At 46.9% G+C, this 25,402-nt stretch overlaps 1 protein-coding gene across 5 annotated transcripts in view; it reads left to right on the forward strand.

Moving 5' to 3' along the window:
- Positions 1-21,534: 21,534 nt before the first annotated feature.
- Positions 21,535-25,402, forward strand: part of RNF149 (ring finger protein 149) — a 90,737-nt gene continuing 86,869 nt past the window's right edge. For all 5 annotated transcript variants that reach the window (XM_066377204.1, XM_066377205.1, XM_066377207.1 and 2 more), the window contains exon 1: positions 21,535-22,198. In XM_066377204.1, the coding sequence (XP_066233301.1) occupies positions 21,721-22,198 (478 nt within the window). In that variant the 5' untranslated portion in view covers positions 21,535-21,720. The remainder of the gene's footprint in view (positions 22,199-25,402) is intronic.

Genomic DNA, 25,402 nt, shown 5'->3' on the forward strand with positions numbered 1-25,402 from the left:
TCAAACCAGATGAACCCGCGCTCAAGCTGGGACCTCGGGGGTCTTGAACCTGGGTCCTTCCGCATTCCAGTCCGGTGCTCTATCCACTGCACCACCACCTAGTCAGGTGGGTCCGGTTTTCTTATCCACGCAGCTACCCTATGTCTTTTGATTGGAGTATTTAATCCATTTACATTTAAGTTTATTATTTAATGTAGTTGTTTGTTGCCATTTTATTCTTTAAAGCTATTTTCCTTTTTTACTATATTTCTTTCCCCCTTTGTTCTGTTTACATCAGGTCCCTTAACATTCCTTGCAGTACTGGTTTGGTTGTAATGAATTCCTTGAGTTGTTTTTTGTCTGGGAAGCTTTATATTTCTCCTTCAATTTTAAATCATAGCCTTACTGAATAAAGTAGTCTTGGTTGTAGGCTCTTGTTCTGCATTACTTAGAATATTTCTTGCCATTTCCTTCTGGCCTCAAGTATTTCTGTTGAGAAGTCGATGTCATCCTTATGAGGGCTCCTTTGTAGGTGATAGTCTTTTTTTCTCTAGCAGCTTTTAATATTTTCTCTTTATCTCTTAGCTTTGGTATTTTAATTATAATGTGTCTTGGTGTGGATTTCATTGGGTTTCTGTTTAATGACATTCTCTGTGCTTCTTGGACTTGTGTTACTTTTTCCCGCATCAATTTAGGGAAATTTTCAGCTATGATTTGAGTGAGCAAGGTTTCTATCTCTTGTTCTTTCTCTCCTTCAGGAACCCCTATGATGTGAGTGTTATTTCTCTTCATGTTGTCACAGAGCTCTCTTAGAGTTTCTTTAGACTTTTTGAGTCTCTTCTTTTTTCTGCTCTGCTTCTGCTTCTGTGCCTTCATTTATTTTGTCTTCTAACTTGCTGATTTGATCCTTAGCTTCATCCATCCTGCTTTTAATTTCTTCCATTGTGGTCTTCATTTCTAATATTGTATTTGACATTTCTGACTGATTCTTTTTCATTATTTTAATATCCTTTTTTATATTTGCTATCTCTTTATTTAGTTGCTCGTTATGTCCATATATTGCGGTTCTAAGGTCTTTAAGCATCCTAACAATAATTATTTTAAACTCTGCATCTGGTAATTTGGTTATATCTGACTCATTCCAGTCCTTTTCTGGGGATTTCTTTTATTCATTTGGGTTGCATTTTTCTGCCTTCCCATTTTGCCTGTGTATAAAAAGGGTGTGGCCACTGGAGTCAAATGGGTGTGGCCTCTGTGTTTTCTAGGTGTGGTCTGTCTGCAGGCCTGCCAAACCCTCTGCTGCAGCCTCAGGAGTTCAGGTATGGGCATTACTGGGCCTGGCTCGCTGAGGCAGTTTCTGTGGTTTCTGCCTCTCCTCCACGGGAGGAGCTGTGTTCACGTGCCCAGGCTACAAGCTCTTGTGGGTCTTTGCCTTCACCCTGCCCCCTCTGTTGGGACTGCACTCGTCACTGGGGCGCAAGCCTTGGCACTGCAGGTGGGGCCACACACCTATGCTTAGTCTCAGGTCTCCCTGAGAGACAAGACCCTTTTCTGGCTCCAGCTTTTGTCCTACTCCCAATGGCAGGGCCTTACTCTCGCTTGCCAGGCCACAAGCCCCTGATCCTGGGTGGGGCTGCGCACCACTGTTCAGCCTTGGCTCTCCGCTGCCTCTTCGGCTTTCGCCCGGCTTTCACCTTGCCCCTGCAGGCAGGATTGCAGACGGGACCGCTCTTGCTTACACGGCCCACTGCCAGATTGGACCACTTTCATGCACCCCTTCTGCCCTCCCCAGGCAGAACTGAGCTCAGACCGGGCCTCAGTCATAGCCGGCCCCACTTCCGCCCCTGTCAACAGAACCGTGCTTCCGCGTCCCACTGCCACCTCCCCTTTGGCGAGCCCTCAGCAGTGTGGGTGGGGTTGCTGCAGCTCAATACTGTATTCCTGAAGGCTCCCTAAGCGACTCTGCTCTGAGTGCCATGGGAGAGCTTGTTTGGCTGGAGTCCTGCTTCCCTTTGCTGGTATTGCTGTTTCCAGGGGAAATATTCACTTAGATTTGGGGGTGTGACTCAGCCCAGAGGTTAGAGTGGCTGTCCCTCACAGTGTTTCTCTCTGTGCCTCCTAGATTACACTCTCTTCCTGCTACTCCAGTTCTCTCATCTCTCCCTGTCCCTCAGAGTCTCAGGTGAGTGGTTCTGAAAGAGGTTTTCTGCGCAGTCCCTTTAAGAAGAATCCTGGGTCTGAGGAATCTCTTTCTCACACACAGTACCCTGGCTTGTTTTGCAGCTAAATATGGTCCATACGCCTCTTCTAGTCTCTGGAGCTGCAGGTTGGGCTTTGGTTCTGGGGCCCAGGACCCGCCCCTCTCTGTTAAACTCACTTCCTGCCACATGAGTCTCTCCCGCTGCCATTCGCTCCAGGGAGCTAGGCAGCCCTCTCTGCGTTTCCACTTTTCCTACCAGTCTCAGTGTGGCTTCTTCAGTGTTCCTTGGTTAAAGAGTCCTCTTAGTTTAGTCCAAAGTTGGTTTTTCCAGATGATGGTTCTTAAAATTAAGTTGTAATTCACTTTGGTTCTGGGAGGTGGAAGTTGATATGTCCACCTATTTCATCGCCATCTTGCTGCTTCCCATATTGCTACTTGATTGGCATCCTCACTTGCAATTTTTTTCACTTTTATGCAAACATCATCGGCTGTGTGATTTATCCTTAATCATCTTTCACTGTAGGGTTAGAATTCCATTTCTTTAGAATATAAATTTGTCATTTCTACATTGGGTGGCTGCACAGGTGCCACCTTAGAGAGAACCTTGATAACAAGTGCCATTTTAACAACTGGTTCATAAAACTCAACAAAAAATTAAGCATCGGTTCTGCTCAACCAGTGCTAATTGCCTGAATCCCACCACTGCTTTCAGCCCTTGCAGGCATCCCCAAACTACGGCCAGCGGGCCGCATGCGGTCCCCTGAGGCCATTTATCTGGCCCACCGTCACACTTCCAGAAGGGGCACCTCTTTCATTGGTGGTCAGTGAGAGGAGCACTGTATGTGGCATCCCTCCAATGGTCTGAGGGACAGTGAACTGGCCCCCTGTGTTAAAGTTTGGGGACCCCTGCCTTAAAGGCCACACCTCCATTCCCCTCACTCACAGCAAAATGTGCTTCCCAGATAATTCCCCTTACAAAAGTTTCTATAGGAGCAACAGCCTCTTTTCTTGTCCTCTCCTGCTGGGTGAGCAAGGCGAAGCTTATCAGAGGTAAAGTCGGAGCAATAGAGAACAGCGAGACAAGGGGAAGCTTAGGGTATTTTTTCAGCGTGGCTGACATGCTGCATATGGGAGCTAAGCTGCAGATGGAAGGTAATGAGTGATGCAAGGAGAAGCTGGACCATCAGGGGACTCAGTAAAGCAAAGAACCACTGCAGTGGGGTACTTGAGCCAACCAGCTGGAGTGTGCTGAGCCATCAGTGATGACAAAGCTATGGCTGAGAGGATGGCAATTGAGGTGCTCTGCAACTGGTTGTGCCAAGAATGGTGGAAGTATCTATGAGCTTTGGGCTAGAGACCATCCCCAGGTCTTGAAGAGTACCTTTCACTAACACACTCCTTTTTTCTCCTTTTGCTGAGAATATCCTTCCTAGGTTTCTTGCCTCTTCCTGAGGTCTTCTATCCTCCTGATCATTTCCAGATAAAGAGCTGATCCTTCCAGAATTCCTGGCAAAACTTCCTGGTTTCTAAATTTGGCAATTTTTCACTACAGCCAGAATAAAAAATTACTGTGCCCCCTGGTGGCTATCCCTGGGAACTTTGCCTTTATCAGGACCCAGAATCCAGACCAGAAAAAAACCTGAGTCCAGAATGCAGTATCAAGGCCAGAAACTGTGGGTCCAAGAGCCACCTTTAATGAAGCATCTGTATTGGACACACATGCATGTCAAGTTCTCCTTTTTGAAAATATACACAGATATAAGTTTTTCTGCACAGGATGACAAGACAAACACACAAACATTTTGTGAATGAGAAAGGGGTCATATGGAGACCTGACAAACCCAGGGACAGAAAATAACCACACAGGATGATCTGGCCACAAATTCCTAACTGAACAAATCATGTGGGTAGTCCTGTCCCCAGCCAATAAAGTCCTTGGCAAAGGTCAATTTTTAGCTTAAGTGAGCTCTGTCCATAGTTTTTATGCATCTAAGGTAAGATACCTTTGAAATATCAAAAGTAATTTTGTTTTCCTGACCCCTCTGAGGCACGACCACAGGCACCAGAGCAGGAGACTGTGAAAGTCCTCATTGTTATCTTGTTCCCTGTATACCATCTCTATTTACCGTAAATGTTGTGTTAACTACTCTTTACCCACCAATGCAAAGAAGTATGTATCTCTCCACTTTACTTTTTACCTAATCCTAAAGATTTCCCTACTTTGTTCTACCACCAGTAAATTTCAAGTAACCTTCAATACATCTTGTCCTTTGACTTTAATATATGAAAAAGAACTGGTATTCTCCAGAGCATTTTCTCACTTGGTTGAGATCTTGCTTCCAGGCATGTCCTCAGTTATTGGACATGACTGGAAGAAAGATCATAAAAATTTTCCATGGGCTTGGACTTTCTTTCCTAGACAACTTTATAACATCTTCATAGTGATATTTTAATTGCATGTTGAATTAATTATTCTAAATTATTTATATTTGAATTATTTATAAATAACTATTTAATTATTTAATTGCAGCCATTACTGTAATGTAACTCCTGCTTATAAGCTTACTATTTTTTTAAGATTTTAATTATTGATTTTACAGAGAGAGGAGAGAGAGAAGGGGGAGCAAGAAGTATCAATTCACAGTTGCTTCACTGTAGCTACTCATTGATTGCCTGTATGAGCCTTGACAGGGGAAGCCCAGGGTTTTGAACTGGCCATCTCAGCATTTCAGGTCAATGCTCTATCCACTGTGCCACCACAAGCCGGTAAGCTAGTTATTTTTTTTTTAATAAAATCTCATTTAGTTTTTGCATCTGCCCTGCAGGGGAGAAAAGGCTTCAGTTTTTCACCTGGAAAACCTGTAGCTTAAGCAAGCTCTCAAATTTGTGCTCTTAGGGCCCAGGACAAGGTAGGAGACAATCAGGTACTAAAGCTAGGGCTATTTGACTCCAACCTGTTCTACCACTTTGGAGTATTAAAGAGAAAACCACAAGCCAAAAGTGGTGTTACTTTTGTACTAAAAGCCTATGCATGATACCAAACCTAGATTTAATACTTGACCTAATTGCTGTTTCAACCTGTCCCAGAAACATAATCTTAATCAACCAGTCTGGAATTACTTGGTTGACACTAATAAGGTAACCTGCCTTGTGGACCCTCTCCATCTCAGGAGAAAAGAGATATGATCTGCATGATAAACTCAGTGCCATTATCTCCTCCCTCAAGGGAAGGTGTCCTTTTCTAAAAATAATTTTTTCTTTTCTTTTGTCAATAGCTCCCTTGTCCCACCTTTTCTCCCATAAAAACCTTCAGTTTTTTATAACCCCTCAGAGCTAAAGAAGATGCTGCCTGATTCATGAATCACTTAATAAATCCAATTAGACCTTCAAATGTACTTGGTTGAATTCTGTTCTTTAACAGATATGAACCAAAAAGTGGACACATACTAAAACTGACAAGCTCATGGGAACCTTTATAAACTCAGAGACCTAAAGCAACCACATAGGATTGATGCTGGTTTGGATGCCAGTGAAAATGTGGTTCTTATACAGTGTTGCGTAAATAGCATTTTATAGGAACTGGCACTTGAAGCTTAGGTTGTTAACATTAAAATTTATTCAGAGTTGAAATGGAAGGTTGCTCACAAGCTTTCAGTGTCTTCTTTCTGTCTGTCCCACCAAGGAAAAAAATCCAGTCTTCTCCTTATTAAGCCCAGGGTAAATATCAAAATCCAGATATTCTGTGTCCTAGTTTAGCCCATATCAAAGCTCAGTCCAGCCTGATCAGGTGATGGTGCAGTGGATAGAGTGTCAGACTGGATTGCAGAGAACCCAGGTTCAAGACTGAGCCATCTTGAGCACAGGCTCATCTGGTTTGAGCAAAGCTCACCAGCTTGGACCCAAGGTCGCTGGCTTGAGCAAAGGGTAATTCGGTCTGCTGTAGCCCATGGTCAAGGCACATATGAGAAAGCAATCAATGAACAACTAAGGTTTAACAAAAAACTAATGATTGATGTTTCTCATCTCTCTTCATTCCTGTCTATCCCTATCTATCCCTCTCTCTGACTCTGTCTCTGTAAAAAAAAAAAAAAATAAATAAATAAATAATAAAAAAGAGGCAAGTTAATTTAATTAAAAAAAAAAAAAAGCTTAGTCCAGTCTAGGAGCTGCTGGACTTGGGAGCCCAGCTCCCAGCCCAGGCAGCACTGGAGCAAACAGGGCAAACACTTGTCTCCAAGCAGAAAGGCAGAGAGTAGGGCCAAAAGGTCTGGATCTCTGTTCCGTTTCTATTTATATTTTTGGGCCTGGCAGGACTGGCTTACATTGGTTCCTCCCACTAACCAATCAGATTATTTTTCTAGGCTAAATTGACAAGCCTCTGTAGTCACCATTCTGGCTTAAGCTTGGCATGCTTTAAAGTGGAAACACAGAAACACCTTCCCACATTCTGGGCATAAATTGGTTTTACCCTGGGGAACTGAAAAAAACAGTTCTCTCTCCCTACACAGGGGAGGGAGGGAGTGTTAATCTTTTTAGATAGACAATGCCCTAGGGTGTTCAACATTGTAAAAACTATAGTTTCCTAGTAAATGGAATGCTATAGTTTCTTACTGAAATTAAAACTTCCTAACTGAAAGTGAATCATGGCAGGTAGTCATGTCCTAGTCTGTGTCTTTCTTGACAAAGGTCAATCTTTACCTTAACTGAGCCTATCTATCATCTTTTCAATCTACAATAACATATCTTTAAAATAATCCAAAAACCCCCCTTTTCCAGAACCCTCAGGGCACAATCTCCCACCAGATCACAAAAACACAGAACCACCTTCTTTATCCTAATACCATCTCTATGTGCTGTAAATGTTGTTAACTATCTTATACAAACCCATATAAAAGAAGTGCGTGTCTCCACTCTTTATCCAATCTCATTGTAAAGCCAGTAGCCATGGCCACCATCAAAGCCACCTGGCCCGTGCAGGTTCGTGTTGCATCCACCAAGCACGAGAACAAACGTTGGAGACTTTCAGGGGCTTAAATCTTACTTTATTGGCCAAGTTTAACCTGCGCAGGGACGAACTCTCAAGGTGTCCAGAGACACCGTACCCACAAGGGGCTGCAAACGAGAGTCACCCTTGGCGCTTACAACTAGGTCCTTATATATCCTAAGTGAGCAAGCATTAACAGAAGCAGATGTGGCAATTAGCTATTCACTAGGGAGGTAGCGCGCAGCATAGCAACAGGGGAGGGGTTTAGCTCAGTGGAGAATTTCAAACATAAACTTCTGATAAGGGTCTCTAACTCATAGAATGCAGGATGTTCGCCCAACTTTGTGCTGAACTCTTTGTTCTCGGCCTCACAGGGACCTTGTCAGCACTTCCCTGTTCCTGTTTTTCTAAGAGTTAGACTCTGGCAGCCACAGCACACTTCCTTGAACCTAACATTCCCCCATCTCTTTTGGGCATAAATCAAACCCTTGATTCTTCATCAGTGGGCAGAATGGTATAAGGCTGGGACAGAACCATTAACTTCACTACTTCTATTCTTTCTTTAATAAAGGCAAGGAGCTTGTTAAGGATTATTGGTCCAAAGGTAAGGGCTAATAGAAGCAATAGGAGGGGTCCAGCAATCGCAGATATAAGAGTAGTTAACCAAGGAGAAGTCTTAAACATGGAGGCATACCAACTAGGGCTTTCTTCTTCCGTATCTCTAATTTTTAATCTGTTCGTGAGTGTCTTGATATTTTCTCTAATTATTCCAGCGTTGTTAGCATAAAAGCAACACTCCTCCCTTAATGCAGCGCATAACCTACCTTACCGGAGGAAGAGGAGGTCTAGTCCTCTCCTATTCTGTAAGGCTACTTCAGTAAGGGAGTCTACTTGGCGCTCTAAATATATTACCTGATCTTGGAGGAGTGAGATATCCTTTGAGAAGGTTTTAGATAACTGTCTAAGGTTGGCTTCCCCTTGAATGAGTGATGCCGCCCCTACAGCGGCAGAACCTACAATTCCTATAGTAGCTACGATAGGGATAAGGAGTGGGGCCCACTTCACCCACATTGGGGAAGCAACGAGGAATTCGGGGTTTCCTCCATATAGATATACCTGTGGGATTATATAAGTACTTACACAAAGTTCAGGATGAGTGGGGACTATACACTTGAAGATACCTTGAGTGCACACAAACTATAGTCCTTCAGGAGCCTTTGTTACTTTTGGGCCCTCTAGGGTGGCAGGTAGGGTTTCTTGGTTAAGACAATAGTCACTATAATTGGAGTTACTTAAGGTGAAATTTGCCAGAAGGTAGCAGGTTCGCCTCACATGGAACTCCGCTAAAGTGAGAGATCCTTTAGAGAAACAATCTTTTATCTGATCCTGGTTCCGGTCCCTCGTAAGGGTTTCTGTAGTGGGAGCCAGTTCCCCTTCTCTCGAGGTGTTGGTCCCTAGCCCTACATAGAAAGGGGGTCTGGGACTAAGGCATAGCCAACAAGACTCTGTAATTCCAGGCTGTTAAAGAAGGGAAATACCTTATCTAATAAATCTAGGGCATAAATCTCTTGGTGGTGTGGTCTTTCTAGTAATGGGCTGGGAGTGTAAAAAGGCAATTTATGGTCCTGCTCTTCTGGCTTGACTGGGAAAGAGTCTGCAGTAGGAGTCGTAGTAGCTCCTCTCTGGTCTGGGCCTGCCTTACTGTCCGGGAGCTTAGGTACTGCCGGGAGGCTGACAGGGGGCCTAGGTGGCCTGAGTGGCAGCCCGCTTCCTGCTCCTCGAAGGAGAGGTCTGTTCTTAGTAGGAAGTTTTCTGATAGTGAAAAAGGTCCCTGGGTCATGTCCAGTTACATAGAGTCTAATTCCCCAGGTTCGGCCCTTAACCCAATCAGGATCTTCTGGTTTCAGGACTCTTATTGTAGTGGGGTTGCATGTGTTTCGAGCGCAACGTGGGTCCCGCCCTGAGGTAGGCTCTGGTCTTTTTCGAATTAAGTCAATATAAGGGTCTTTGCCTCCCTAAGGGGTCCATCCCCCTTTGCTGACTAAAGATTCGCAACCCCACTGTCTACAATAATAATCTGAGTGGGACCCACACGTGCCTCGTTTACCTGGCTCTGGCTCTAAACACCCATAGAGGCCGGTGTAAAAAAGGTTTTTGTTCTTTTGAGCTATATCACACCAGGTGAGATCCCAAGACATCCCAGGAAAGGCTGGGGTATCACAGAAATTATCATCAAAGAATTTTGTGAGGTCAGTCTCTAGGGTTACTGAAGATGTTTCTTCCCAGGTATAATTGTTAGCAATTATAGTTCCATCAGCTGTTCTAACTAATACCCTTCTTGTTGCTCTAGTCCGCTACTGGGCAAACAATAGAATGCTATTAGTCCCGAGTAGAGGAGAAAGTGAGCCTTAGAGGCTCTCCAGGGGTCCGTTTGACTTGCCATCTCTGAGGTCCTTCGTCTGGTGGATGGGCCAGCTTCACGTGGGAAAGGTGGATCTAGTAGGGCTTTTCAGCTACCTTAACAGCTGTAAGTGTGCTCAGGAGCACCTGGAACGGTCCATTCCATCGTGGCTCAAGGTTGCCCCGCCTGTAGTTGAGAATCCATACCTACTGTCCAGGCTCTGGTGACTCCGGTAGTCGGGAGTTATGTTCCTTGTCCGATTGGGCTGACCTCTGGAGGGCTCGTACCTCGCTCCTGATGTGCTGCAGAGCCTGCAAGGACTTGAGGAAGTTATGGTTAGAAACTTCTAGCTCCTCTCTGGTTAATAGAGGCACAAGGGGTACAGGTTGCCCAAACAGGATTTCATAAGGGGCCCATTTCATAAGATAAGGGGTACATCTGGTTCTAAAGAGGGCAAAAGGGAGTAGCTCAACCCAGTTTTCACCGGTCTCCTCTCTTAGTTTAATTATAGTCTCTTTTAGAGTCCTGTTCATCCTTTCTACCTGTCCTGAACGTTGGGGCCTATAAATGCAATGCAATTTCCAATTGATACCTAGCTTAGTAGCTAGTTCTTGAGATATCCTAGAGATAAATGCAGGTCTATTGTCTGATCCTAGGGCTAGGGGAATGCCATATCTATGTATGATTTCCCTTAATAAGACTTTGCAAACTGTGGAAGCAGCCTCTCCTCGCGTGGGGAATGCTTCCACCCATCCCGAGAAGGTGTCTACTAATACTAATAGATACTTATAACCTGACTTCCCAGGGGTCATCTCTGTGAAATCTACTTCTTATAACTCTCCAGGGGCTTTCCCCCGATACCTCACAAAGGGAGGCAACTTCTTATTCTGCGCATTTACCCTGGCACAGATGCTGCATCTAGAGACAACGGAATGGACAATATCCCTGATGTTGGGCCCAGAATAATATTTCTTGACAAGTTGTTCTAGCTTATTCTGCCCTAGGTGAGTGCTAGTACGAATATCTCTCACTATTTCCCTTACTATTCCCTGGGGTAAATAGAGCCAGGAATCAGGAAGCTCTATCTATCCCTGCTGATTTTTCTTTCCCTTTAATTGTATCCCTTCCTGCTCTTCTTCTGGGGAATATCTAGGATCTGGAGGTAGCGTTGGCTTAGGCAGCAATGGCAGAAGGCTTTCCTGTGACTTAGTGGCTGCTTCTCTTGCAGCTGAGTCTGCTAGGTTGTTACCTTTTATAATAGGAGAATCCCCCTTCTGGTGTCCTTTGCAGTGGATGATGGCAACTTTGGTAGGTAGCCAAATGGTGTCTAGGAGGGCAAGAATTTCACTGCGATTCTTAATGTCCTTCCCCCCTGCTGTCAGGAGGCCTCTCTCCTTGTATATGGCTCTGTGAACATGGGCGGTGGTAAATGCATAACGGCTGTCAGTGTAGATGTTGGTAACTTTTCCCACTGCTATCTGTAAGGCCCTGGTTAGTCCTATCAGCTCTGCCCTCTGTGCAGATGTCCCTGCGGGCAGCGCTTTCTGCCATAGGACCTCATCTCCCATAGTCATGGCTACCCCTGCATACCGCTGTCCATCCTTGATAAAACTGCTCCCGTCAGTAAAGAGAGTCAGGTCTGCCTTTTCGTATGCCCGATCCCTTAAGTCCGGGTGGGAGCCAGTCACTGTGTCAAGGATTTGCTTGTAACTGTTAACTAAAGTGGAGTCCGGCATTGGCAACAGGGTCGCTGGGTTCAGGGCTGCTGTTTTGAGGAACTGAACAGACGGAGGGTTCCGCAGCTGAGCCTGATACTGCGTCAGCCACGCATTAGATAGCCACCTGTCAGGAGGTGCTCGCAGCATTTGCTCTATGTAGTGTTCCCCAATTACTTGGATGTCCTGTCCCAAAGTCAACTTACTAGCCTCCTTGACTAGTATTGAGGTGGCAGCAAGTGCCCTCAGACATGCTGGCCAGCCCGAGGCTACAGGGTCAAGTTTCTTGGACAGATAGGCGACGGGCCTCTTCCCGAGCTCCTGGCTCAGTACCCCTAGAGCTACCCCTCCCTTTTCTGCTATAAATAGCTGAAAGGGTTTGGCCAGATCCGGCAGGGCCAAAGCTGAGGCAGTCACTAGGGCCTCCTTAAGCACTTGGAATGCTTGCTTTTCCTTATCTGTCCATGTGAATTGCTCTTCCTTTCCCCTGGTTAGTTCATGTAGGAGTCTAGCTAGTTCTGCAAAGCCCAATATCCACAGTCGGCAGTATCCTACTGCAGCTAGGAATTCTCATACCTGCCTCTTGCTGGTAGGCTCAGGGATCTGCAAGACCATCTGCATTCACTGGCTGGACAATGTCCTTTGCCCTCCCTGTAAGTTATACCCCAAATAACTTACAGTTTGCATCACAATCTGGGCCTTCTTGGCGGATACTCGATACCCCATTCGCCCGAGATCTTGTAGCAGGTCCGAGGTAGCTTCCTCACACTCTCCTTAGTCCTTGGCAGCTATGAGGATGTCATCCACATACTGGAGCAGTAGAATCGATGGATGGGAGGAGTGGAAAGCCTGCAGATCTTTGCTGAGGGCCTCATTAAAAATGGTGGGGGAATTCTTAAACCCTTGTGGTAGTCTGGTCCAAGTGAACTGCCCCACCACTTCATTTTCTGGGTCATTCCATTCAAAGGCAAAGATCTCTTGGCTCTGAGGCGCCAGGGGAATACAAAAGAAGGCATCCTTCAAATCCAGGACCAAATAATAGGTATGGGTTGGGGGCAATGAATTCAGTAAGGTATACGGGTTGGGCACCGTGGGATGAATAGTCTCTACCCATGCATTCACCTCCCGCAAGTCCTGCACTGGGCGATAGTCATGGGTCCCTGGCTTTTGAACGGGGAGTAACGGGGTATTCCAGGCTGATTGGCATTCTCGGAGTATGCCTGCCTTCAGCAGGTGCTGCAAGTGCCATGCAATGCCCCGTCTGGCTTGGGGCTGGGACCGGGTATTGCATGATCCTAACTGGGCTAGCAGTGCTAAGCAGCTGCACTAGGACAGGCGGTTGGTGGGTGGCCAAACCTGGTGGGTTGGTCTCCGCCCAAACTTCAGGTACCCTGGCATGCAAAGCATCCGAAGCTCCTGCTCCTACCTCCTTACCTCCTTGGATAGTGGCAAGTAAGTATTCTTCAGACAGTGGGACAGTTATCTCTAAGCTGACCTCCACCTCCTTGTCCCTCGTAGGGCTCTCCTCCCATTGGAAGGTAATGGTGGCCTGAAGTTTCTGCAATAAGTTCCTTCCAAGTAGTGGGTAAGGGCAGTCTGTAATGACTAGGAAGGAGTGGGTAATGGTGCCTCGGCCTAAGTTAGTAATTCTTGCGGTAGCCCATGGATAGGCTTCTGCTTTGCCCATTGCCCCTACTATTTTGGTAGTTGCCTTCTGAATTTGCCCCTGTGGTTGCTTTAGGACTGAGTAGGTGGCTCCTGTGTCGACTAGGAAGTCTATTGGCTTTCCTTCGACTGTTAAGATGACCATGGGCTCCTGGGAGCCGACGGGAATGGATCCCTGGCCCCGTCAGTCTAAGGTTTAAAGCAAGACCTCTGGGCCCTGTTTTGGCCCTTGGCTGTCGGCCTTCAACTTTGGACACTCTCTCTTCTAGTGCCCTTTCTCCTTACAATAGGCACATTGATCTTTGGCTATTCGCCATCCCTGGCCCCTTTCCTTTTGGGAGGAGGTTTCTGGGCAGCAATCAGGATTTTGGCAACTTCCTTCGCCCTGCCAACCTCTGGATCATCCCTATTGACATACACCTTCTGGGCTATCTCTAATAGCTTGCTTCTATTTTCTCCTTCAAATCCTTCTATCTTCTGAAGCTTTTTCCTAATATCTGAAGCAGCCAGAGTCACAAAGGCTATATTTACTAGTCTCCTGTTGTCTTCTGCCTCAGGATCTAGAGAGGTATATATTCTATAAGCCTCCATGAGTCTTTCTAGGAAGGCTGCTGGGGATTCCTCTCTTCCCTGGATGACTTCACTAACCTTACTGAAGTTGGTAGGTTTTCTCGCAGCTGCCTTGAGCCCCTTTAGCAGAGCCCGGCAATACTGGAGGAGCGCGTCCCTTCCCCTGGTAGTATTAGGGTCCCAGGCCGGGGGTTGAGAAGGGAGTATGTCTTCTATCTCCCTCCTCCCGGCCATAGTCTCTATTTTGGTAGTTGCCTTCTGAATTTGCCCCTGTGGTTGCTTTAGGACTGAGTAGGTGGCTCCTGTGTCGACTAGGAAGTCTATTGGCTTTCCTTCGACTGTTAAGATGACCATGGGCTCCTGGGAGCCGACGGGAATGGATCCCTGGCCCCATCAGTCTAAGGTTTGAAGCAAGACCTCTGGGCCCTGTTTTGGCCCTTGGCTGTCGGCCTTCAACTTTGGTCCTCCTCCCCCAGGACCGCCTTTGCGGCCTCCCGCTTATCCTGTCTCTCTCTTCAGAAGTGAAGAGAGTTTCCAGAATCTGTTGACAGTCATTCCAGGTGGGCTGATGAGTTCTGAATATGGTTTCGAGGAGGGAGATCAGCCCTTGGGGCTTCTCAGAGAATGGGGGATTTTGATATTTCCAATTATATAAGTCACTGGTGGAGAAGGGCACATAAACAAGGCGGGGAGGTGCCCGTGGTAGAGCATCTGGTCCCGGCAGCACCTCTCAAAGAGGCAAAATGGCGGTGCCTCCCGCCGGAGGCAAAACTCCCTCCCCATAGAATGCCCCTCCACGGGTGTGGGGTGGGCTCGGGAGCCCGCCCACATCCTGACACGAGGAATCTGCTTCCTCTCGACGCAGCTAAGGTGGAGGCACATTCACCGGGTCTAGGTGGTCCTTCGGTGGTTCGGGCAAGACTGGGTAAAGCCTAGGCTGGCTACGAGGCTGTTTTGGGGCATGGGATTCCCCCTTTTCCTTTTCTTTGACCTTCTTCTCCCCTGCGGCAAGGCAAACTGCCCGTCTGCCTCGCTGGTTTCCCTTCAAACACTTCCTAATGTATCCGGGCTGCTCGGTAGCTACATCTACCCAAACGTCTATGTACAGATATTGGTCCGGGTGCGGAACCCCTATAGATGGTGGCTCGGACAGCAAATAAAGTCAGAAGGTCAAAGGTACCCTCTGTGGGCCATCCTACATTAAAGGTGGGCCACTTTAACTGACTTAAGGTCTGGAGAAATTCCAGGTCAGGCGGCGGGCCCCCGTATTCCCGGGCCTGCCTCTGGAAATCAGAGAAGTTCTTCAGCAGGCAGTCAAGTGGAGAGCTGGGCACAGATTCCTGCTGGCCCATCCTGAGCAAATCAGGGAGGAATAAAAGGGGAGGATAAAGAAAAATGGATAAAGAAAACAGACAACACAGACCAACAGGGCAGCAGACAACACGGTCTTTCACACACATGAAATTGGCATATAAACTGAAACCAAATGCAGCACGGCACGGCGCAGACAAATAAGAACCCTCACGTGACTGGTCACTTCTAATGTTAGCGAAACCAAATTTCAGAGAGCGGCGTCCTGCCTCTGAAAGTCCTGGGTACGTTACCAGCAGCGTCCCACCAGTACCTCAGGGTTGTTTTCTCCAGAGCCCAAAAACCAAACCAAAAGAGGATCCTCAGTAAATACTTACTCAGCTCGAGCTGCCCATCCGGTCTCCGAACCGGGACATCACGTCGGGGTCACCAAATATTGCATCCACCAAGCTCAAGAACAAACGTCGGAGACTTTCAGGGGTTTAGATCTTACTTTATTGGCCAAGTTTAACCTGCGCAGGGACGAACTCTCAAGGTGTCTGGAGACACCGTACCCACAAGGGGCTGCAAACGAGAGTCGCCCTTGGCGCTTACAACTAGGTCCTTATATATCCTAAGTGAGTAAGCATTAACAGAAGCAGATGTGACAATTAGCTATTCGCTAGGGAGGTAGCGCGCAGCATAGCAACAGGGGAGGGGTTTAGCTCAGTGGAGAATTTCAAACATAAACTTCTGATAAGGGTCTCTAACTCATAGAATGCAGGATGTTCGCCCAACTTTGTGCTGAACTCTTTGTTCTCGGCCTCACAGGGACCTTGTCAGCACTTCCCTGTTCCTGTTTTTCTAAGAGTTAGACTCTGGCAGCCACAGCACACTTCCTTAAACCTAACAGTTCGCATTTGATTCAGACAGACAGCAATAAAAACAACGGAGCCAAGAACTTGTGGGCCATTAGCTTTAATCCTAGCTTGCACCCGGCAGGCAAGAAATACACACAGTAGGAAAACACTTCCCTTTCCATTCAGGGCTCCCAAAGCCACTGACTTATCCAAGTTTCCTAGAATTAAAGGTTTCTACCTCACCAGCCTTATTCACCTCTGTTCCCCATCTCCTTCTCTCTGCACAAACTCTGCACAAACTGGCTTATCCTTCAGCACTCTGCCATCTTGGCTCCATTGTTTCATCTATCCAAATCTAATGCAAACCTGCACGGGCCAGGAGGCTGTGATGGTGGTCATGGCTACTGGCTTTACATTTGGTGTAGTCTGTGGCAAGATTCGATACAGTTCGGTATGGAGCCACTACCACCTTTGAGTGGTGGAGTAGAGGATTGGCTGCTGTTATGGTTCCCCATGGCTGTCCTTTTGGTGGCCATAGGCTGGCTGACTTTTACAGCCATGCCTGAGGAAACCAAGAGATTTATGGAAGAGGCTACTCAGGACCTGCAAACTGAGCAGTGGAAGGAGCTGGAACAAATGCGGAAGAAAGAGATGCCAACCCTGGAGCTGAAGCAAGCACTGGAGAAGGAGGCCGACTAGGTTCACGAAATTCACTTGGAAATGGAGCACCACTGGAGAAGGAATCACAGGTTCATGAGTTGCAGATTGCCCTGGACGTTGTAGAAAGCCAGCAGTGGCAGGAGGCCGGGGCTGAGGCCAGGGCCAGGGCTGCAAGGCCCGTGGAGCAGAAGGCAGCAGCAGCCCAGGACTCAAGCCCGGGAGCAGGAGATGATGTTTTCAGTTCCTCTTTGGAGAATGAGGAGAGCAGAGAAAGGCCACATATAGGAGAGGAGAAGCAGCCATGAAGGCAGAGTGCTGAAGGAGAAGCCAGTTTGTGCAGAGAGAAGGAGATGGGGAAAAGAGGTGAATAAGGCTGGTGAGGTAGAAACCTTTGATTCTAGGAAACTCGGATAAGTCAGTGGCTTTGGGAGCCCTGAATGGAAAGGGAAGTGTTTTCCCACTGTGTGTATTTCTTGCCCGCCAGGTGCAAGCTAGGGTTAATGGTAATGGCCCACCATTTCTTGGCTCCGTTGTTTTATTACCATCTGTCTGAATCAAATGCAAACCTGCATGGGCCAGGCGGCTATGATGGTGGCCATAGCTACTGGCTTTACACTCATAGATTTCCCAACTTTGCTTTCTCCCTTCCCCTAATCTACCACCAGCAGAATTCACACAACCCGCCTTGAACCTTCCTATTTGATTCTGATGTATAAAATAAGCTACAACACTGCTATTCTTCAACGCATTTTCTCAATCCGCTGAGATTTTTGCTTCCCAGAAATTGTAGTCAGTTTGGTTCAAATATATTCATAAAAATTTTCAGGTTTGGTTGTTTTTTGCTTTAACATAGGGATTTCAAGAAGAACCCAATCACATCTATAATTTTACATCTCTTTCATTACTACCTCGGGTGAGTGACAGTCTCTGGCATGGCTTCAGACTCAGGAAGAAGCTGCTTCAGCAGACCTAAGGACCATGTAAATCAGTGAAGAGTTTACCGAGTGCCAGGCAGCATGTTAGCCCTTCACAAGCTTGACCTTATTTAGTTCTCACAGTGTTGTAAAGTACCGTACCTCACTTCTGTGGGTTTACGTAAAGACACCAAGTCCAGATGAATTTTGAAGGGTTTTATTGGAAGGAGGAAATTTATTAATATGCTGGCTGCATATGACTAACACGGGGCATTGCCGACCCAAATTGTGCGTGCCCAATACATTTCAGAGGCTGGTTATATACCCTTGATTTCATACAGGCGGGGGGGAGTATGACATCATGACACAATTATTAACAGGCTTATAACATTTGTTTAGGGGATTCATAAGAACATTAAAACTTTCAAGGTAATGCAATCAAAGATATTTACAAATTCTTTAGTGTCTATCTTCCCTCCCTTGCCTAGAGGTATGTTACTCTCAGGATTCCAGGAAGGGAGGAAGAGCCAAAACCAATGTAGGGTAGTATGTAAATTCTGTCTCTTATTGAAAGAGAAAAGAAGTTCCTCAGACAACCTTTATTCTATAGTTAAAACTAAATGACCCATTGTCCTTGTAAGTCAGGAAGTTTATATATTCTTCTCCCTCCCCTCCCCAAGGAATGGATGGGACAGAAAGCCTGACCTTTCTTCTTAAAATATCAATATTAATTTTGCAGCTTTTCAGTACCTTACCACAACAAGAACGTGGGAGGTAAGCTCTCATTCTGTTGGGCAAATGAGTTTTTAAAATTCGTATATTTTTAGTTTGCTCACTTTTATTGTTAAAAAATGGTGCTGGGCCTGCCCAGGCGGTGGCGCAGTGGATAGAGCATCAGATTGGGATGCGGAAGGACCCAGGTTTGAGACCCTGAGGTCACCAACTTGTGCGCAGGTTCATCTGGTTTGAGCAAAAGCTCACCAGCTTGGACGCAAGGTTGCTAGCTCGAGCAAGGGGTTACTGGGTCTGCTGAAGGCCCACGGTCAAGGCACATATGAGAAAGCAATCAATGAACAAATAAGGTCTCGCAACGAAAAAAAACCTGATGATTGATGCTTCTCATCTGTTGGGCAGATAAAATGTATTATGCTCACTTTGTTAAAGATGGTGCTGCCCAGGTGATATTAATGTGTGTTGGGAATCGTTGTAGCCTGGGGCTTGATTTTGGGATTAAGCCTTTCCCACCCGTCTTGATGTGGGGTGGTACAATCCAATCATGCCTGAGAAGTGACTTTGTATTAGAGACTTTCCTATTTTGTATATTGGATTAAGGGTTTGGATTTCTACATTATAAAATGGGGGCAGAACGAGAGTTTTGCTCTCTTGGTTCCTGAGATTATCATTAGAGGAGAGAGCAGAGCAGAGAGCAGAAGGAGGCCACGTGGATTAAGCCAGGGGAAGCAGCCAAGATGGCGGAGTGCTGAGTGAGAGGCCAGTTTGTGTAGAGAGATGGAAGGAGATGGGGAACTGAGGAGAATAAGGCTGGTGAGCTAGAAACCTTTGATTCTAGGAAACTCGGATAAGTCAGTAGCTTTGTGAGCACTGAATGTGAGTGGGTTTTGGAGCCCAGTGTGTGTGTGTGTGTTTTTTTTTTAATTTTTTATTTTATTTATTTATTTTAGAGAGGACAGAGAAAGGGAGAAAGAGAGACAGAGAGGAGAGAGAGACAGAGAGAGAAGGTGGGGAGGAGCTAGAAGCATCAACTCCCATATGTGCCTTGACCAGGCAAGCCCAGGGTTTCGAACCGGCGACCTCAGCATTTCCAGGTCGACGCTTTATCCACTGCGCCACCACAGGTCAGGCCCAGTGTGTGTTTTTACTTGCCCGCCGGGTGCAAGCTAGAATTAAAGGTAATGGCCCATCAGTTCTTGGCTCCGTTGTTTCTTTACCGACTGTCCGAATCCAATGCGAACCTGCATGGGCCAGACTGCTGTGATGGTGGTGGTCCTGGCCTTAGATACTGGCTTTACATCATCTCTCTCCATTCCTGTCTGTCTGTCCCTATCTATCCCTCTCTCTGACACTCTCTCTGTCTCTGTAAAAAAAAAAAAAATGGTGCTGAGCAGCGCCAGGCATGTGATCTCTGAAATTGCAAATTACCTTTCTGTTTAGGAATGGCCATTGTCTTGCTAATGTTTGCTGGAGGAGAGGTTTTCGTGCCAGAAAAGTTTTAAAAAGAGAAGGAAAGGGGAATGCCATGTTTTTGCAGAGTTTGTGCAGAGAGAAAGGAGAACATATGCAGATGGGGAACCAGAGGTGAGGGCTTTTGTGAGCTCCACTGAGACTGGTGAAGCCCTTTGATTCTAGGAGAAACCGGAGAAGATTCTCCTGGTTGTGGAACTGGAGAACGTGTTAGTGGCTTTGGAAGCCTGAGTGAAAGGGAAGTCTCTGCCCTGTGTGTGTTGCTGGTTGGCTGGTGCGAGACTTTAATAAGGGATGGCCCACCATCTTTTGGCTCTACCATTTCTTTACCGTCTGCCTGAATCCAGTGGGAACCTGCATGCGCATGGCCGTACACACTTTATTTGCCAAGTGAGAACACTTGCCCAAAGTTATGCAGCTAGTAATTGGTGGCACCCACATGAGCCCAGATTTCATATTCTAAACTACCATGTAACAGGCTTCTTTATGTATTTGTTAATACTACAAGAACTGTAACTCAAGTGTAGAGCCACCAACCCCAGCCAGGCTGTACAAACTTTTGGCATTTTCACCACCCCAATTCCCTCTTCAGGAAGTTCACACTGGATTTGGGCAGACAGTAGAGGAACTGTGGAGCCAGAAAGCATGGGCCATTCCCATTTATTATATTCTTCCAACAGCAGGCAAGCGAACACGCAGGGGGAAATGGCTTCTCATGGCATCAGGCAAATGGAAAGCAAAACGGCCCCTTGTACTGGCGGGCAAGCAGTCTGTGCCAAAGGAACACACCCATAGCCTTACATAGACTATACACACGTGGCTCTGCCACGTGCTTACACATTAATCATGCAAAGTGCAAGTGAGCAAGCCTTACACAGATGTTTTCCCAATGCTGATATACACAAACAACATGGAAAACAGGACGACTGCCTAAGTTAGCCTTTAGGAACCAGGCAAAGTCCCACAGAAGAGAGAACTTTTGAGTTAAAACTTAAGGACTAAGTTGGTGTTTGTCAGAACAAGAGCCAGGAGCAGGATTTCAGGAAGTAGTAAAGGAATTCGTAAAACGGCATGAAACTGCAAAGCTTGTTCTGGGAGCTGTAAGTATTTGTTTTGGTGGAACACAATGAGGGGTCCTAAGACCTTCCCTTATCCTGCCACAACTGCCATACTTGATATCTCTTCTTCTAGGCTTGGGATCCTCTCAGCCTTTTAAAAGTAGTTTCCTGACGGGAAAGGGAGAGGAAACTCCAACTTCAAATGAAACAAGCCTTGTGGGCCAGGCTGCATTCTGGAGCAGTTTTAAAATGCAGTACAAAATAAGTCAACAGGAAATGTGGGAGGGTTTAAAGCCCCAAAACACCACTTGGTGTGAATGGCGATAACCTACTCTCGACTATTATAGGTCTTTGTTCAAAGAAGGAAGATGAGTCAGAAATTTTAATTCCTTTCCTGCAGCAGTAAGTCTTTGTATCCAGGGAAGGTTTATTTACTTCCTAACAACTTTTCTTTTTATTTATTGCTGTACAGTTTGATGCACTTATTTCAAAACTACAGATATATAAAAAGAAAAAACATAAAAAGAAGGGTTCTTGTGAATATAATACTTGAGAAAAGCTGTAAGAAATCATTAGCATTACAAAATTGGTAATAAAACTCATCCAAAAACCGTCTGTAGTTTTGGAGGGTTTTTATCATTGGACTTTTAAAGGTTCCAGACAAACAAGTCCTTTGCCACAGTGAAGTCTTCATAAACACCCATTGACAGATTTTACACCACCCGCTCGCACGCTTCGCGAAGACGCTTCCTGTTCCCGGCGGTCACGTCCCCTGCCCTCCGGGGCGCAGACGTCCTCTGGCACGGACTGGGTACCGATGCGGGCCGGTCTGGCCGGGCCAGCCAGAACATGGGTGCCCGCAGTGAGGCGCCGCGTGACTACAAGTCAGTCACGAGAGACTCTAGCAGGTCCCGCCCCTAGGTGGGAGGAGGGGTGAGAGCTCCAGCCCGCTCGCGCCTCGCCGTGACCCCGCCCCTGCCGCCCCGTCAGGTGCGCGTGCGCCCGGCCGCCCCGCCCTCGCCCCGCCCGGCCCCGCCTGGCCGCCAGGCAGGTGCGCGTGCGCCTAGCCGCCCGCGGGGGTTGCTGAGCTCTCCTTTTGCTTGGTTGTTAGCGCTCTTCTCCGGGTTCCTCAGCTTCCTCTGACTCTAGCGTCCCCTCGCGACTCCTAGCCGGCGCCCGGCCCCCGCCTGGGCCCGCTCCTCGGTAGCCGGGCAGTGCGGCCATGGCGCGGCGGCGGCCCGAGGCTGGCTGCGGGGCCCGCGGTGCGCTGGCGCTGCTGGCGCTGCTGGCGCTGGCCTTGTGCGCGCGGGGGGGCCGGGCCCGGGCCGTCGAGTGGTACTCGGCTGTGGTGAGCATCGAGTACGTGGACCTGCTGACCAACCGGACCGTATGCAGCATCTCGGAGAGCGGCCGCTTCGGCGACAGCTCGCCCAAGGTGGGCGCGCTAGGCCTGGTGGGCGTCCCGCGCACGGTAGACGGCGACCCAGAGGGTGACGACCCGGAAGGTTGCGCCCCGGACACGCGCTTCGTGGTGCCCCGGCCCGAAGGCCGGAGAGCTGCGCCTTGGGTCGCCCTGGTGGCGCGCGGGGGCTGCACCTTTAAGGACAAGGTATTGTTGGCGGCGCGGAGGAACGCCTCAGCTGTGGTTATCTACAACGAGGAGCGCCACGGGAACCTCACCGCGCCCATGTCTCACGCGGGTGAGCCGGGGCTGGGGGTTGGGGGTGGGGGGGTGGGGCTGGACGTCTTTGCAGCGCGGTCCTAGCCCGGCAGACTTCATTTTCTCCCAACGCCAAGGGCATAGGGAGCGGGGCGCTGCGATTTGGAGCCTGTGCTGGCCCGAAGCTATTATGGAAAGAAAACCCACATAGGTCGAGTGTGGTTCTAACCCGGGAAGTCTCATGCTTGTTCAGCGTGGGTCGCTTTCCACTAGGCGTCTCCCAGAGTCAGGTGGGGTCGAGCAGGGTCTGTGTAAACTCTTCGGAGTAAAGTGGTGGCTAGGTAGCACTTGGGGTTTTTGACTTTCTTAAAACATGGTCTGAGCCTGACCAGGCGGTGACGCAGTGGATAGAGCGTCGGACCCTGAGGTCAAAGACCGAGTTTCGAAACCTGGAGGTCGCTGGCTTGAGCATGGGATCATAGACATGCCCCGTGGTCACTGGCTTGAGCAAGGGATCACTCGCTCTGCTGTAGGCCCCAGTCAAGGCACATATGAGAACGCAGTCAATGAGCCACTAGGAAGCCACAACGAAGAATTGATGCTTCTCATCTCTCTCCCTTCCTGTTTGTCCCTATCTATCCCTCTCTTGGACTCTCTCTGCCTCCGTCAAAAAAACCCCAAACAAACATGGTCCGAAACTAGGAGTTAGAACATCGGATTTAACCGAGTCAGAAAGCTCGGATTTAAATATGGATATGTTGTCTCCCTAAATGTAAGGTCATAATACTAGCTTGACTTCCAATCAGCTTTTTTAGTCTTCAGTTTAGATGAAGTTTTTAAAGCTGTGTTCATTTAAGAAAAGATCTTGCTCCTTGCCACCTGGTGTGAGTGGCGACAACCTACTTCAGACTATTATAGGTCCTTGTTCAAAAAAGGAAGATGAGCCAGAATTTTTAATTTCTTTTCCTGTAGCAGTAAGCCTTTTGACATACACATGTTCCCCAGGACAACAGGTTTCACCTTCAAACAGTTCATGATAGTTTAAAAGTCTTATTTTATAAGGTGTCTTCAGAACTGAATCCTTTTCGACCAGTACACCTAACTGAATGTATTTCCATTCTGCTAAGATCATGACTCATTCTGAACTTTCTGTCATTAATATCTTTTTTAAGTTTTGCTGCTACAAGTCAGATATCCTTTTTTCCTATATTCCTGTTTTTCATTCTGTTTTGGCTTTCTGAATGCAAGTTCAGAGCCTAATAGTAAAATGAGGATAGAAAAGTGACTTTGGATTTGTCCTGTTTTAGTGGAGTGATAGGAAGGGAAGTCAGTTGAGAGGTGAGGAAGTGGAGACTGCTAGAGCAACTCTCTTTCAAGAAGGTTGACTGGGAGGGTTGGGAGGTGCTGACAAATGGGCCAAAGCTGTGGGGCTAGGGAGGGTAGGAGGGACCATGATGAGACATATTTGAAATTGGATGGCAGTAATCTGATAGAGATCTAGGGTAGAGAAGAGGTAAGGGAAAAACTAAAGTCTTTGAAGGCTTTGTGTCTAGGACACTTGGGAGGGGGGTGTTGCTCTCAGATAGTAGAAGGAAATTTTTTTCAGTTGCAACAGAAAGGAAGTAGGTTTGGAGAGGAAATGGAGCAGATATCCATTGATAAGCCACCACTTTTGGTTCAGTTATTCCAGTGATTCCAAATCTACCATGTTGTCGTTGTATCCAAGCCATGTTTCCACACTCTTAGGAAGAGTCCTGCCTGTCAGTTTCCATATAGCATTCCAGATACGTGCTATCAACAGTGTTCCCCAAGTTTGCTAGTACTGCCCCAGAAGAGTTTAGTATGTCAGGATTCTCTGATGCTAGGTCCTTGCAATCACTTCTCAGTCTACAACGTCTTGATGTAGCCATTTTCTTTCTGATGGCAGGTTCATCAGCATACAATTTTCTAAACCTGTTCACTGCATTTATTTTTATCATAACAATAACATCTTTCCAGGTTAACAGCACTTGTTCAGCAACTTTGCTTTCTTATATTATTATTATATATTTTTATTAAGCGAAAGGAGGGGAAATAGAAAGACTCCCTGTGTGTGCCCTGAACGGATCCACCTGGCAGCCCCCCATCTGGGGCCAGTGCTCAAATCAACCAAGCTATCCTCAGCACCTCCAGCTGACACTCAAACCAATGGTGCCACTGGCTGGGAGAGGGGAAGAGAGAAAGGAGGGAGGGGAAGAGAAGCAGATGGTTGCTTCTCATGTGTGCCCTGACCTGTGATTGAACCCAGGACTGAACCCGGGTCTTCGCACACGGGGCCATTTTCTTATATTATTAACATACAGTTTATTCAGGCCCAGAAAAACACCTCTTATTTTAAAGACTGTTTGAGCTTTTGTTCCCATTATCAATATCCATTCTTGCCATGAGAATAATTCTGTTTGAAGAAAATGAAGAAAGTAACAGCAATTTTTAAAAAATGTGTGAAGGTACCCAGTACTTTGTGCATTGTGCTCAGTGGTCTCTGTACAGTGGCTCACATAATCCTCCTGACAGCTCTTTAAGATGGGTACTTTAACCCCACTTACCAATGAGAAAACTGACACTCAAAGGATTTTAATGACTGACCCAAGCTAATAAGGTGATATATGACCAGATCACTTTTTTGTTGTGGGAGAGGCCATCCTGTGCATTATAGGATATTTAGCAGCATTCCTAGCCTCTACCCACTAGATTCTAGTACCACTCCCCCAACTGTGATAACCAAAAATGTCTCCATATATTGCCAAGTGTTTGGTGGGAAAAGGAGATAAGAAAATCATCCAACTTTTTGAACCACTGACTTTGAGGGAGGTTAATTTGTTAGCATTGTGACTAATAGATTAAACAAAAGAAAAACTGGAAACAGAATCCAGTTAGGCTGTTGGGCTAGTCCTGGTAGAAATATAAGGGCCAATATAGGGGTGACTATAAAGATGGAAAAGAATGACCCTCACAAAACTTGGCACAACTGGGGTAAAAGTACAACTGTATCATGACTTTTTGAGAATGGTATAGAATTAAGAATAGAATTAATTAAGAGGAACCAACTTTGACAAACATGAAATTGAAATGTTATACAAAACCTTGAAGGCAGCTTAGACTTACATTTCTTGTATTTTGCCAGAATGGGGGTAGAGCCAGTAAAAACCTTGGAGTCAGTGGTTCTTAGTGCTCCTGTATAACACTGTTAGTAGACAAAATCAGT

This window comes from Saccopteryx leptura, chromosome 3 (assembly GCF_036850995.1).
Source record: "Saccopteryx leptura isolate mSacLep1 chromosome 3, mSacLep1_pri_phased_curated, whole genome shotgun sequence".
Classification (NCBI taxonomy): domain Eukaryota; kingdom Metazoa; phylum Chordata; class Mammalia; order Chiroptera; family Emballonuridae; genus Saccopteryx; species Saccopteryx leptura.